The sequence below is a fragment of the Apteryx mantelli genome, chromosome 1 (genome assembly GCF_036417845.1).
Source record: "Apteryx mantelli isolate bAptMan1 chromosome 1, bAptMan1.hap1, whole genome shotgun sequence".
NCBI classification, from domain to species: Eukaryota; Metazoa; Chordata; class Aves; order Apterygiformes; family Apterygidae; genus Apteryx; species Apteryx mantelli.
The window spans coordinates 209730704-209745262 of NC_089978.1; the positions used below are offsets into that span (position 1 = coordinate 209730704).

The following is a 14559-nucleotide window of genomic DNA, read 5'->3' on the forward strand; positions in this document are numbered from 1 at the left end:
TGTCACAGTAACTAAAAAGATTGCTTTTCATGGGATAAAGTTAAGAGCTATTCTTATATTGATAGCAAATTATGAGTGTTTGCTAAAACAATTTTATAGAGGTTTTCAGAAGTAAACAAAAACTGGCTAAAAAAAGAGTTCTACATGGTACGTTGTTGTGCTGGTTAAATTCACTTAATTTCATAATTTTGCCACATCCTTTACAGATATGAAGAAACTTTTCTACGTTTGGATTTCCTATAGAATTCCACACTGCTAAAATCCCTCTTGCTGTTGTATATTTGAAACACATTTATGTTCTTACAGATAATCAACAACATGTTGCTTTTTCATAAAGTATTTATACATTGAACAATTCCTGTTATTTCTAGTACTGCTACTGTATATTTTACTTTTAAAAGGTAATTCTACTCATAACATGCAGGGCTCTTCAGCTCTTATTAATGCTTCATAATGATGTCTTACAAGCAATAACTTTCAATCAAGTGCTTATCATATCTGTTTTTTATGAAAAAAATATTGAAGCTGTTACATTTTTCTTTATAAGCATCAGTATTCTTACCCAACATATATTTTAAATACATTTTCAGTCTACTGATATGCTGCACTGGCTAAAAAGTTTTGCTGATCTAATAAGGAGATGGGAATGGTCTATGAAGTCAGTGATCCATGAACTAAGTTTCCATACAATTTTTGACATATCAGAGAGGTGACAGTACACTGAGTCAACCCTTCTATTTGAGAAGTGGTGAAAGACAGAACACACATATATAGAGTTTGTCTTTTTATTGCAGTTACGTTTTTCTGTATTTTATTGATTAGTTCATATTATGACAATTCAAAGACCATCTATAAATCTGGCCATATGGGACTTCCTTCCAGAACTGGAAAAGGAACTTGGACTATTTTGCTGGGAGATGTCCTTCTGTGTTACATCAGTCTGCTTAAGAGACGAGTGGCTTTTATTCTGTGCAGAAACACTTCCTCCTCTGTTACAAAGATGTCATTATTTTACCTTACCCAATATCTGTGTCAGAAATATGTTTTATTTCCAAACGTTATCATTCTGAGCCAAATCATGACTTCTTGGATCAGTAGAGTAAACTGGAGTTTTGCTAAGGAAAAACGAAGTAAAAATCTTCAGAATTTGTTTGAGCTGTTATAAAGAGATCTCTAAACAAGTGAATTTGGGGTACATCAAGAAACACCCTCTGCCCCAAGTAGGAATGCATTGGTAGAATTCACTGGAACTTTATTACAAATTCAGAACTTGGAAACAATCTCACTGAACTCAATGTGACTTGGACCATTAAGTTCAGTGGGAGCGGAAGCAAGACTTCTACAATTTATTCTTTCAGCTTTATCACAGGAGACGTACAAAACATGCAGCAACCGTTTATGTAGCTTGTATGTTTAAAAGAATCCTTATCTATAAAGACAGCTTGGTCTTTCCAGCGGTTGCTCAAAAAGATATAAAAAGATATAAATACAAAAGATATATAGTCAGGGGGTTGCCATACTGAGATTAAGTAAAAATAATATTTGCAAGATTGGTAAAAAATGAAGTTTGTACTGTTTTTATTATGAACATACTACTGCTTTTATACAACACTTTGGAATGTTGCAGTCATTTACAGTTGTCACAAAAGTAGTAGACAAAGGCATATCTCACAGCCTGAGTAGTGAAGAAGTTACAGAGCATCCTATTTTTAATTCTGAAGCTTTTGTAACTTAAAATCTATTTTAAAACTCAAAAAACAGTGTGTGCTTCAGAAGAAAGGAGTATATAGTATTGTCAGAGAAGCATTCTCTGAAAATATACACTGGTTTCACTTTTAGTCTATATCCTGCTACGGATGAAATCATGACTATTATTCGCTTGCAACAGAACAAAAGTTCCTAACTAGATTCATTGGGTATTTTTCTCATAGTAATATTAACCTATCCCCCACTCCTAACAACACTGAATACTATACTGAACAATACAAAGAGTATGTATCAGGTAAGTCTCCACTTGGCCTCTTTCTCCTTTGCATTACTGAGATGTTTCTGATTCTCCTTGGAATTCATACAGCAGAAGGTAAATTGACTAAATCAATCCTTATATTCAAGAAGTGGTGAAAGCCAACACCCGCATCTACAAAGAGTTTGTCTTTTTATCTCAGGTTAATGAGAAGTCCCTTGTTTTAAACATTTTCCTGTTAGAGACAAACGGATACATACTGACCACAGCTAGAAAGTCAGATTGGACTGACTCAACCGAACTACAGAAACATAACTAAATACAGAATGATCTTTTCAAGGAAAAAAAAAGTGCAAACCAATCTTTTAACCCTGAGAATCATTAAAAAGAAGTCTGATTTTTCTTAGAAACCTAATGACCAGTGCTGATAAGGAGAGACAATACATCTCTTTGAACAAACATGATCACATGAGTTGTTGATCTAGGGAAGGATTCTAAAATCATCTTCTCAAGGGGATGAGGGGATTGGAAATCTCTTTGCCCTGGTGGGTACAACTGTCGTAAGCAAAGACAATCACTGAAGACTTAGCACGCTCAGGAAAGTTTGGGACTGAATACCAAAATTCTTCCCTGAGGAAGGTACTACAGTCATGAGGGATAACAGGTGAATGGGGCATATCGCTTAGGTAAGTAAGGATATTGCCAGAAGTCTCTATATGGGAACAGCAAATACACCATCCATAAACCAGCTATATTTTCTCATACACTATTATCTGCCATAATGTACAGGTAGATAATACATTATCTACTATTTCTCAGAACGCACATCTGCTGACTGGGAAGCCTGGGCATCAAAGACAGGATCTGCGCAGAAATTGCTTTGTTGAGTTTATTTCAGTTTGCCTTTGGTTTATGACTTTTTGACTTCAGTGAACTTGTCATCTGTGATCAGAGAATGATGTGACGGATATTGTGTAGTTATGACTTTGGCCCTTTCTTCTTAAGAAGGCTTAAGGAGTTATGTAGCCTTCCCCAACCAACATTTCACCTTGCTGTCCACTCAGCTCTGGTAGCTGGTATTAAAAGACACATCTCAGTATCCCCCAAGGGACATAACAACATTGTGAATTAATTTAAACTAGCAGTTCAATCTCTACAAACTTGCGACAATCAAATGAAATTACATGGTCAAGCAATGACAGACTTGTACTATACTTATGCTCTTTCAAACACCTAAGTTAACAAAAAGACTTTTTCAAGAAAGGCTTAATATACATTGAAAGTCAGATAAATGTAAAAGTGTGGTGTTGACTTTGCATTAATGTTTATCTGACTTTTTCCACTAGGTGTCAGACTGTGGGGAAAAAGGAGGAAAGGAAAAGAAGATATATTTTCCTGTTATTGACCTTCTTTAATGGAAATCTTCGTTGTTACAATGGCTGTATTGATACAACTCTTCATGAAAATTTATTTACTTTCCAATGGGTACTTTGTGCTGATTAGGTGAGAAAGGATTACCTTCTTTCCTGCTATTTATAACACAGCTAATGATTTTCTTTGGTGCAAATAGCTCCTTATTTATCTTCAGATGCTTTCCTTGATAGGGACAAAGTCAGGACCAAAAGGTCTTCATTACTTTTTCTGTTACAAAATAAAAATACGGGGCTGTTTCCCATAAATGATCCTATTCACCCAGGTATTCTTATATGCATTGGTCATATTTTTCATATAAAAGGTGTTGCCCGCAATTTTGCTTTCAAGATTAAGATAATAATAAAAAGATCCATCCATTATTCAGTTATCTTAAATACTAGTGTATTTCTAAGAAGAATGTGGCTTTAAAAAGTGTAGCACAGTTTCTGGTTTTATTTCAATGACACGCTGTGTAACTGCCCTTCAGTTCACAGTAGTTCAACTTCCAGGATAGCTATGTTTTGGAAAATGTTGGAAATCAGATGAATGATCAGGTAGTTCTCTTCTCCCTCCTATTCCGCACTAGGGTGCTAGCTCTTTGCCCCATAAACACACATTTTCCAATACAACCATTAGGACAGTCCCTATTGCTTTGTCATATTACAAAATTAATGAATTCATTTCAATAATTTTACAAAGCCCTTAAGACACGATAACACAAAATCTTCTTGTTTTACCTTTATAGTGCTGTTTCAACCTCTGATATTACACTGGTATTTGCAGGAACACTGTGTACCACAGTATTTAGAAGAAAAGCATCAGCCTTAAAATTTATTTCTGTTGTAGACTTTGCTTTGTCCTATGCTAGAAATGCAATTATTTCCTTAAATTTTGTGGAAATTTCCTCAAGTATTTGGCATAAGGAACTAGTGTTTCTTTCCTATAACTGCAACGTATTATTCTGTTTCTCTTAGCCAGTCTAATACACTAAAATTACAATCAAACCATCTGCATTTAGCTTTTAAATATGAAAATATTTTCATCATTGCCATCTGGCTCTTCACAAATTTCTGATAACAGTAGCAATGACATATTTGTAATGGGATGTCCCAATGCAATTCTATAAATTTAGAAAAAAAAAAAACATAATGGAAACACGAGACAGATTTAGCAGTAAAAGTGTGCTTACCTTCATATGTTCCACTTTCTAAGAGAGCACCACTTTTCTCCAATTCCATAAAATCTTCAACTGTGATGAAAATATAGTCCACACCAGGGACTTCTCCCTCCTTATGTGGCCTTGTGGTGCCTATTAATAAATGGAAAGACACAGTCAAGCACAAGAACTAAATGTAGAACAATCTTTTGGAACATTTTGGAGAATTTACAGAGTAAACTAAATGTTTATACAACATATCATATGGCATATCCTCCTTTTGAGGATGTCTTTCAAAAGCATATAGCTACATCTGTTGAAGCTGAGGTTTATCAGACACATCTATAAGGATGGGCTAGATGTTATTTGGGCTCAAGATTATCTAGCCTAACTAATGAAAATGCATCATACTGCTATTCTTTTATTCTGTGACCCTCACTGAGATGAGGCATTTGTATGTAACATTAGTCTTTCTTTGATGTGTATTTTCTATGGCTCCAAACAAAGTTTTGTCTACAAATATTCTGCTCCATGCTCTTTTACACATTTATTTATTACATAGAATAATAAATCTATGAGTAAATTTGTAAGGGTTATATTCACACAGCTCATTTCAGTGCCTAAAGTGGACTCAGATGCCATGATAAATGGTTAGGCTTAAGTGAGTGAGTGATTCAGATCTGCTAACCATGCTGGCAGACTGCAAAGGTGCTTACATTTAGTTATTGCCTCTATTGTCATCTCTGGATGACAAAATTCCATAAATGCCAACACACAGTATTTCATACACATCCAGAAGTGGCTTCCCCTTGGCTAGGAGAAGTTCAGATGTTAACACAGAAGCATCTAAATTTGACCAAAGTTCCCAGAGTGGCCCAATTTATTGAGTTCAGCTATCCCTACTTTGACTGAAAGCATGAAATACATCTCAAAACTACATTTGGAAATGAGAAACCAGGCTTTTAGGTCCTCCTCAGCCTCAGAGTGTTTGAAACATCTTAATCAATCAATTCTTTATCAATACTGTAGTGATTACATCACACTTCTTGGGTTTGGTTTCAAGATTATTGACACTGGGAACTACCTAAAAAATAGGTCTTTCTTCACCTTCCTGGACAAATGTTTTAACATTACGATATTGTGCAAAAGGATGCTGCCTCTTTCTTAGTTATTCACCCGCTACCTTAAACACTGCATTGTGAATCCCATATTATGCACTATTGATTCAGGCATCTATTCAGGTCACCTATCATAGGACTTACTTCATATACTTTTTGATGTCTATTATGCAGACTTATGCATTTAAACCTGATGAGTCATCTTGCATGAGATTCAGTGGGAAATTAAGAAAACTAAGTGTAGTCATCTACAAGCGTGCTGTGTGTCTAAACTCCTATTAAAGTCACAGAATCACAGAATCACAGAATTGCTGAGGTTGGAAGGGACCTCTGGAGATCATCTAGTCCAACCCCCCTGCTCAAGCAGGGTCACCTAGAGCACATTGCACAGGATTGCATCCAGGCGCGTTTTGAATATCTCCAGAGAAGGAGACTCCACCACCTCTCGGGGCAACCTGTTCCAGTGCTCTGTCACCCTCACAGTGAAAAAGTTTTTCCTCATGTTCAGATGGAAGTGTCTGTGTTTCAGTTTGTGCCCATTGCCTCGCGTCCTGTCGCTCGGCACCACTGAAAAGAGTCTGGTCCCATCCTCTCGACACCCTCCCTTCAGATACTTGTACACGTTGATAAGATCTCCTCCCAGCCTTCTCTTCTCCAAGCTAAACAGGCCAAGCTCTCTCAGCCTTTCCTCATAAGAGAGATGCTCCAGTCCCCTAATCATCTTTGTAGCCCTTTGCTGGACTTGCTCCAGTAGTGCCACATCTCTCTTGTACTGGGGAGCCCAGAACTGGACGCAGTACTCCAGATGTGGGATCTCATCAATGGCGTAAGCAAGAGAACTCTTCAGCTGACTAGACACTAGGAGCTCAATTCTGTTGGCCGTACATCAATGTCTAGCGCTATTTGAGGTACCTTGGATATCTCAGAAGTCCTCATGAGGCTAGCAGATGTGACAAAGGACAAACAGGAAACCCACATCCTTCTGCAACTGCAGCTGGAAGTCTGGCAGGATGCCCTAAGGCATTTCAAGTAGTACTAGTACTAGTACAAGCCCCAAAATGTAGGTGGCTTAATCTCATATGCAATCCCTCTCTTCAGCTAGACCCAGTGGAGACTTTTGTAAGAAAGATGAAGAGCACATTAGAAGTGCCAATTTCTCCTGATGACAATGCAAGCAGTCATAATGAATCTCAGTCCCATTCCTCTAGTAATTCCACCATCAGAAATATATTTGGATAAATCTGTAAGACACTTTCTTTTATTGGTCTGATTTTGATTCCCTTTTCATTTTATTGCAACATATAAAAGTAAAACTATTCCTGTTTGGCAGATGATTTCTGGGCATTTCATATTTACAGAGATGACTTTTTTAGGACAATTACTATCACGTTTCAGGAAGGATATGGTTCTATTTCCAAAACACTCAGGCATCTGGAGTGTCCATAAGTAAGCTGAATTTACTCCCCATGGAAAACATGACCACTAGGGGAACAGCTGCATCCTCAAAGATATCAAACTCTTTGTGATAACTGTTCAGAAGCACAGGAATTCTGTCAAGCCCTCTGAGCTCCCAGGAGCTCTATTAACAGCACAGGCATCAGATATTTCATCTGCATGCTCTCTCCTGAGGAATTTCTGATTCCTCTCTCTGAGGAATTTTTCACTCCTGAAGTCTATTGGCAGGAGTTCTATCTTCCCTCATAAAATACAAAAGATAAGCAAGCTTTGGTACATCAAGGCTATGTTGTTTCTAGACAGAGCACTGGGAAGAAGGTAGCATATTATATGAGTACCTGTAACTTACTGTTTCTTCAGTAATTTTTTGTGTGGCCAAATTGGGATTACCAATAGATAACAATTATTGAGGAACCCAGACATAAATACAGGCAAAATAAAACGTGGAGGTTAGCTGTGCTTTGTGTGGAAAGTTGGACCAGATGACATCCTGAGGTCCCTCTCAACCTAAGTTACTCTATGATATTAACTATTAATACATTGTAGTTCCTTTTAAAATACCCAAGTATTCAACAATCAAGAAATTCAGTGAGCATGTCTACAAAGTTTTACAGTAGGTCCAAGAAGAGACTCAGCTATCCCTCTGTTTCTCTGTTTTGGTCACCATCTTTGGTCTACTTGCCTATACTTAACTTTCACTTTTACATCAAAACCTCTCTGTTATTCCAGAAAATTGTAATGCAGTGGCTTTTAAACTCTCAATCTGTCTCTCAGATTGGAGGCCAAAGACCAGACCTTTCTGCCCTCATGGGTGTGACTTAGTCATGTCCTTTCAAATATGGTGTATATATGAGAATGTTCTCATATGCCTTGTACTGTGAATGGAACATTCTGTTTAATTTGCTTTCCCTAGTTCAAATGATATGCATGTTTCAAATGTAGACTAACTCTGAATCCTTAAGACACAGAGCTTAACTCTAGCATGTCTGTTCTCCGTTCAACTTGTATATCACCTATCCCCATGTGTACAGAAGTCATGAGATCCCCTGCATTTAGTGCTGGTAATGTAAATATTACCTTGTTCTATAACACTGTGAAACTTGTTGAGATTTTCAACTATTTTTGATAGTTCCCTATTCCGATTCAAGATGAAAACAATAGATTTTTGTGGCAAAACAGAAAGAAGAACTTCATTTTAGTATCACTCGCATACTACTGTACAGCAACTTACTAATTTAGTCTCCTTGAGTGTCAGTTTCCCATCTATTTTCCTACATAACTAAATAGCTAGTGGTGATTCTACAGTATGTCTTCTTCCATTTTTCTTGCCCCATAGTTTCACTAGAAATCCCAGTATGGAGATGAGGAATCCTTTCTGATGCAACTTGAATTGAAATTGGAAAATTAAGCAAATGAACATTTTTAAGGAAGAATAGGTTTTCTAGAAAATTTCTTGCCAGTTCTACCTATACCTGATATGTCTACCCTACAATGCCAGAAGGTAATATTGTCACTCAGATGGGTGATACAGAAAGTTCCACTTTGTTTTCGTAAAATCCTTAAGTAGTCTGCTCCACGAGCTCTATAAGGTATCAACCTCTATACAGTATACCTAAGGTTGTACTTTATAAGGTAGCAACCCCTATAAAGTATACCTAGGGTTGTATCCTATAAGCTATTAACTGCTTCCTTCCTCCAGAAAATGGAAATTAAGAGCAAACTATGGTCACAAGTTGCACATGTTCAGGGTGACTCTTTCCCCAGGTATAGTAGTGTCCATCCCCACCAGAACTTCATAGCCTTTGTTAAAATCTTCCTGAGTCTCATTTTCCTCCTGCATCTGTTCTCATTCCCTCAGCCTGGAGGACCCGAGATCTTGCAAATGATTAAAGAAATTCCCTGGTTAATGGAATAAGCAATAGTAATAGTCTGTTTTACTCCTTCACTCTGGACAAAGTGAGTTGCTGTTGTCTATTTCCTTTATACCTTTCTGTAAGCACTATAGCAATGTGCAGGTGATAATACGTTAATATTTAGAGGCAATTAATGAAGAATTTTAAACACCCTTCCAGATTCGAACATTGAGATCTGCTTTATATATAGGCATCTTGTGGATCATGGGCATTTTTTCTCTTTCATTGCTTTTAGACTAAAGTAGAGTTACTGTTCTCAATAGATTTTGCCTCTAACTATATTCATATAAAAGAACAAGTAGGCCCAAAAGTCACAGTTATTCAAGAATTAAAACAAAAGATTAATTCCAAAACTTATATTTTTACAGAGACACAACACCTCTTATTATAGAGAAACAAGGTCGAACAGGACACACTTGCTACTGCTTATAACGTTTAGTCTTTTATTAATGTAAAATGAACACAGGAACCTAGTTACCATTTTGTTACCATGGTAACATAAGAAAAAATAATCTTTGAATTCCATAATGAACACTTTTAGACCTTGCAGGATCAAAACCAGCATGGTATATTTGCACTATGCGTATTTATGATAACGGCAATCTATTGTTCCTGTTAAACAGAAGACATGCACGGAATAGCTTACAAGTAACCATGACTGGTCCACAGAAGTGTGTGCTGACATACAACATGTAGGTACCTTAGAAACTGAGGAGCTTAGTCCACAAAATCTGAACTGATTCTGACTCTCTTTGACTTCATGAGGATGAGTGCTTACAGCATTTCATAGCTTCTTTACCTACAAGCCTGACAATACCATCAACATTATTGGCATGCACTCTTTTTACAGCAGTTCCAAGGCAAATTTCACTGACTTTTTTTTATCTGCTTATATCTGTTGGTGAGAGAAGACAAGTGGGTCACCCAGGGGCAAGGAGGAGCAGTCTAGGAGAGACCTTGGCTATAAGACTTTCAGTTAAAAACAGCTTTAAGCTTCTAATTTTGCTTTTTAAACTTTTTTTCCTTGACTAGTTCTGAACTGGCTATCATTCCACTAATTCAGTCACTCCAAAAAAATTCAGTTCTGATCTTCCTAGTTTTTAAAAACTTTTACAGCTTGACAGACAAAAGCTATGTCATGGCAAAGGGTCTTGCATATGATCAGGAAACTTAATCTGAAATGATAAACCAGGATCTAAAGCAAACCACATCACTTGGCCTAGTGAGGTATTGAAAATCCAAAAGTCTAAACTGTTTTTGCAAGCAATGTTACATGTACAGTTATGAATATTGGAAAACATACATACCAAAGAAATAGAAAAAAATATAAAGGATGAACAAGTTTTAATACTGCTCAAGATAAAATCACCCTCATCTTCCAATTCTGATGATAAGAAAGTACTGGACTATATTATGGTATTTCATGACTTTTAATACTCCAGTACCAGAGGTTAATCTTGATTGTGATTATTACATAAAGGCAGTGCTTGCATTGCTCCTCTGTTTGCTTTCATACAAAACATTGAGGTCATTCACTGAACAACTACTTTGTCTGTATTTATTATAACTTCAGGATGGGTACCTGCTACAATTTAGAGATTTTTAAGCTATGTGGCACATTTTCAAAAAAAGACTTTTGCAGCTTGTTTCTTCTTCTGCAGTAAAAGAGAAATATGACGTACCATATTTCAGTGCAGGCTTTCCATGTTTAATGTCATGTTACATGAGGATGCTATGCTTCTGGAGAGGAATCAGGTGCTGTTTATACAAACAGCCTTTGAAAGTGCATTTTTCTTTTAAATGAATGTAAGGTACTCAGGGGGTATAAATTTAGACACCTAAGAAATCTTTGCAATAAATAAGAAAGGGAATGTGTTAATTTAATAGCAATAAAGTATTTTTGAAACACTGCTAATACGAGCTTGAGAAACAATAAATAACATTTATCATGGTAGCTTTACGTTGACTGCTAGAGCAGATTGGAAAAACTCTTCAGTTCATAAAGAGTTCAGTCCAAATTTCCATTATTAGTAAAAAAATTTTAGAATTATTAACACTGGAAGAACTCCAGTGTTGGAAAGCTTCAAAACAATTTGCACAGGTAGGAGAACAGATGCAATTGGTACAGCAGGAATTTATATGTCTATTTTTTTAAATCTCAATATCTAGGTATATAATTTCAACATATTACTTAGTGTTTATGTATGAACAAGGGACTCAGTCTGACTTCCACAAATATTTCTGCTTCTTAGAAACACTGTGTTTTCATAGTCTTTGCCTGACTGCTACTTTCAAAAGCAGGAAAGGTGCTCTCTCAGTATTTCTTTTATTGCTAACTCGATGTAGTTATGCACGATAGGAAAACAAACACATTTATTTAAGCGTCACCATTGGAATATGAATGTTAATTAAACCCCCCAGAACTACGGCTTCAGAAAGATAGTAAATACTAGAAGAGTTTCTATGCTCAGGACAATAGACATATTTTCAAGAACACTTCACCTTGCACAGTAAATAACCCATGTCTTATGGTCTTTGGCAGCATTACAAGGGTATTATCACATCCTCGTGTTCCTGTGCAGTCTACATGGCAGGCAGAAAAGTAGAAATAAAGGCCTTAGTCCCTGCATGGTCCAATACCTACTCACAAACTTATGTGGAGGTTTCAAAGCTCTGAGCTTTTAGGCATATTCTAAATATTTATATTAAACTTCTTCATTGCAAGTTAGGCACAAACATGACGTACCTCTTTTCCATCCAAACATCTTCACTATTATTTAGCTGTATTTGCATTTGGATCTAGCAGCACCAATCACAGATTGATTCCTATTGCACTAGGTAAGTACAAAAACAGAGACATGTTTTTGCCACAAGGGTTTACAGTGTAAAGAAAAAGCATTGTAATAACCTACAGCCCCTTTGCATAATGACCTATTCCTCAATTCATTTTCCAAACGTATCAAAGAAAATAGGACCTTAATGTGCTTATTTGTTCCACATATAACATGAACATAAAGACAAAAAGATCCTTAATATACAAGGCCATTTTATTACGCATCCTATAGTTAATTTGTTCTGTAATCCTGCATTGTACAACAGCTTGCTGTGGAAAGCAGTATGCCAGGCTGTCATACATTACAATAGCTGGAGGGATCCCTCCTGCAGAAACAGACTGCTAATCTTTAATAAACTTCAGCTGAGCCCTTGGTATGACCTTGTATACATTTTGCCTTAGAAAATTTCAGTGGTGTTTAATTAGCTCTTTTGCTTGTTTGCCAAATTACTCAGGGACAATATTACTGTGAGGAACTACAATATACGGGACAACATAAAACACATTGCCATAAGCCCCTTCTTGCCAAGGGTCATGAAAACCAAAGTTTCTTTCATCTTTCTAAGTATGCAGTACCAGCAGTTTCTCTGATGCATTCCTATAAAAAATAGTTTCAGCAGCTGAGGGCCCAATCCCAGATTCCTGAAAATATTTTTCAGGGGAAATAGTTTCCAGCTCCATTAATAAGCAGGATGCTAGCAAACGTACTCCTGAAGAAGAGCTCCAGGTTAATCATTCCAAACCCCACTAGCAAAGCAGCTAACTTCTCCACAATGAAGCAAAGACAGGCACTTAGCAGTTGCTGAGTTGTGAGATTGCACCACTATAAATAATGTTACATCTTCCATAGAGAGATAATCAGACAGCATTTGGAAGAAAACAGTGTTTCTTTTACTATTTCCAGGATTTTCTGATCCAAGCTTTAGTAGACGGGGAAATGCACTTAGCCGTACTTCACCACAGAACTATTACTTTCATCAGTGGGTGATTAATTCAGGTAAATTAAAAACTAAGTTTTCCATTCCCTGTATATCATTAATGCATACTGGTTTTAGTAGAAATAACAGATGAACTCGATGACTCAATCCAATGTCCATTGAAGTCAGCTGGAATATTTTCACTGTGTGGGCAATGGATTTGGACCATAATAAAAGAAACCCTTAAATAAAAAAGCCCAACCCTTATCATTGGTGGTTTCTAATGTACATTGGGATTAATGTCATTAAGTTTATTATGTTTTGATCTTTCCTGAAGAAGTAGTATGTAAGACTGTAAAAAGCACTCTTAAGGGACTGTTTTGTAGTGCCCAGGTTCTATAATACCTCATAATTCCTGGGACAATGTATTTTATACTTTATAGTGTAAAATAGCGGCAATAACTTCCTGATTCGAGACCTACAATACACAGAGTAAGAGATAAGCATGCCCTTTTTTGGAGAGAATATATATTCAGCATGTGGTTCTTTAAAATTTCACTTCTTCAAAACTTGAGGCATGTGCATTAGATAAGCTAGATAGACTCCTGCCTAGTGGTTAGCAGGTTTATTACACTCCAGATTTACACAGTCTTTGAAATACCTCTTTTCAGATTCAATATATATCCAGGAGCTTCCTATTAAACACACCGTCTGAGTTTTCTATTTGTTCTCTGGCTTCTACATAATGTGATTGACACTGTACAATATACATAAAAACAGCCCCAAAGATCAGTTATATCTTGTAAAAATTAGTCATATTGGAGCTGAACAGCAAAGTAAAATCAGGAGATGGAACTGACAATAGTTTTGGTTGCGGAGTGCTGGTGGTAGGAAGGAAGGTTGGGTTTTTTTGGGTGAATTATGAAGTGTAGAGCTAATAAATAATTAGGAGAAGACAACTGGAACCAGCAAGACAACTGGAGAAGGAATATAGTACCCAAGAGCTATCAGCTGAGAGAGAAATTTGAAGGTTTGTATAAAATACACTGTGACATACCCAGAGTTACCCATTAGACCAGCTGAGGATCGGATCCATTGCACTTGCATGCTGTTATTTCGTGACAGGCACTGATACACTGGGTGTTTCCTCTGCAAAGCTGTGTGACTCACTGACCAGCAATCACAGCGTGAATTGGGTCACTTTCCTGCTGTTGGTGAATTCCTCATTAGCTCTGCAGAGTACTTACTTTTAAGAACAACTCTGACCCAGCATTAAGCCTATCTATAGAAGTTTCACTGCCAGCACAGCTTTTGAGCAAATAAAATATCTTTTTTATTATCTTTACCAGGAGTACCTTTTAAGATGTTAACAACAGACTTCAGAGATAAAAGCTAGTAACAGAAAAGTGTAAATACGTTGTGTCAAATTAGGCATGGAAGATTGCAGAAGATACTTGTAAAAATCAGAAAATTTGTTGTTAATACAGATTTCATAAAACACTTAAAATGTATTCTACATAATTCCTGGAAAATCTGAAACTGGGAAATTATGGGTATTCTTCTGGCATTTAGGAATCCAGTCCATACAGAGGTTAACTAAGTGCCTGATGTGATGTTCAGTGCTCATAAACTGAAAAAGATGAAAAAAAGCAAAATCCGGTATGAATTGTTCCAAATTCTGGATTGTTGCTTCAAATTTCTTTTAAGTCAATTGGAAAGCAGCTCTGCAGAGAAAGACCTGGGGGTCCTGGTAGACAAGAAGTTGACTAGCCAGCAATGTGCCCTTGTAGC

The 14559-nt window shown here is 36.7% G+C and overlaps 1 protein-coding gene across 3 annotated transcripts in view; it reads right to left on the bottom strand.

Moving 5' to 3' along the window:
- The window catches only part of MAGI2 (membrane associated guanylate kinase, WW and PDZ domain containing 2), a 781658-nt gene that overhangs the window by 305248 nt on the left and 461851 nt on the right, over positions 1–14559 (bottom strand). For all 3 annotated transcript variants that reach the window (XM_067316830.1, XM_067316827.1, XM_067316829.1), the window contains one exon: positions 4566–4685. In XM_067316830.1, coding sequence (XP_067172931.1) covers positions 4566–4685 — 120 coding nt within the window. The remainder of the gene's footprint in view (positions 1–4565; positions 4686–14559) is intronic.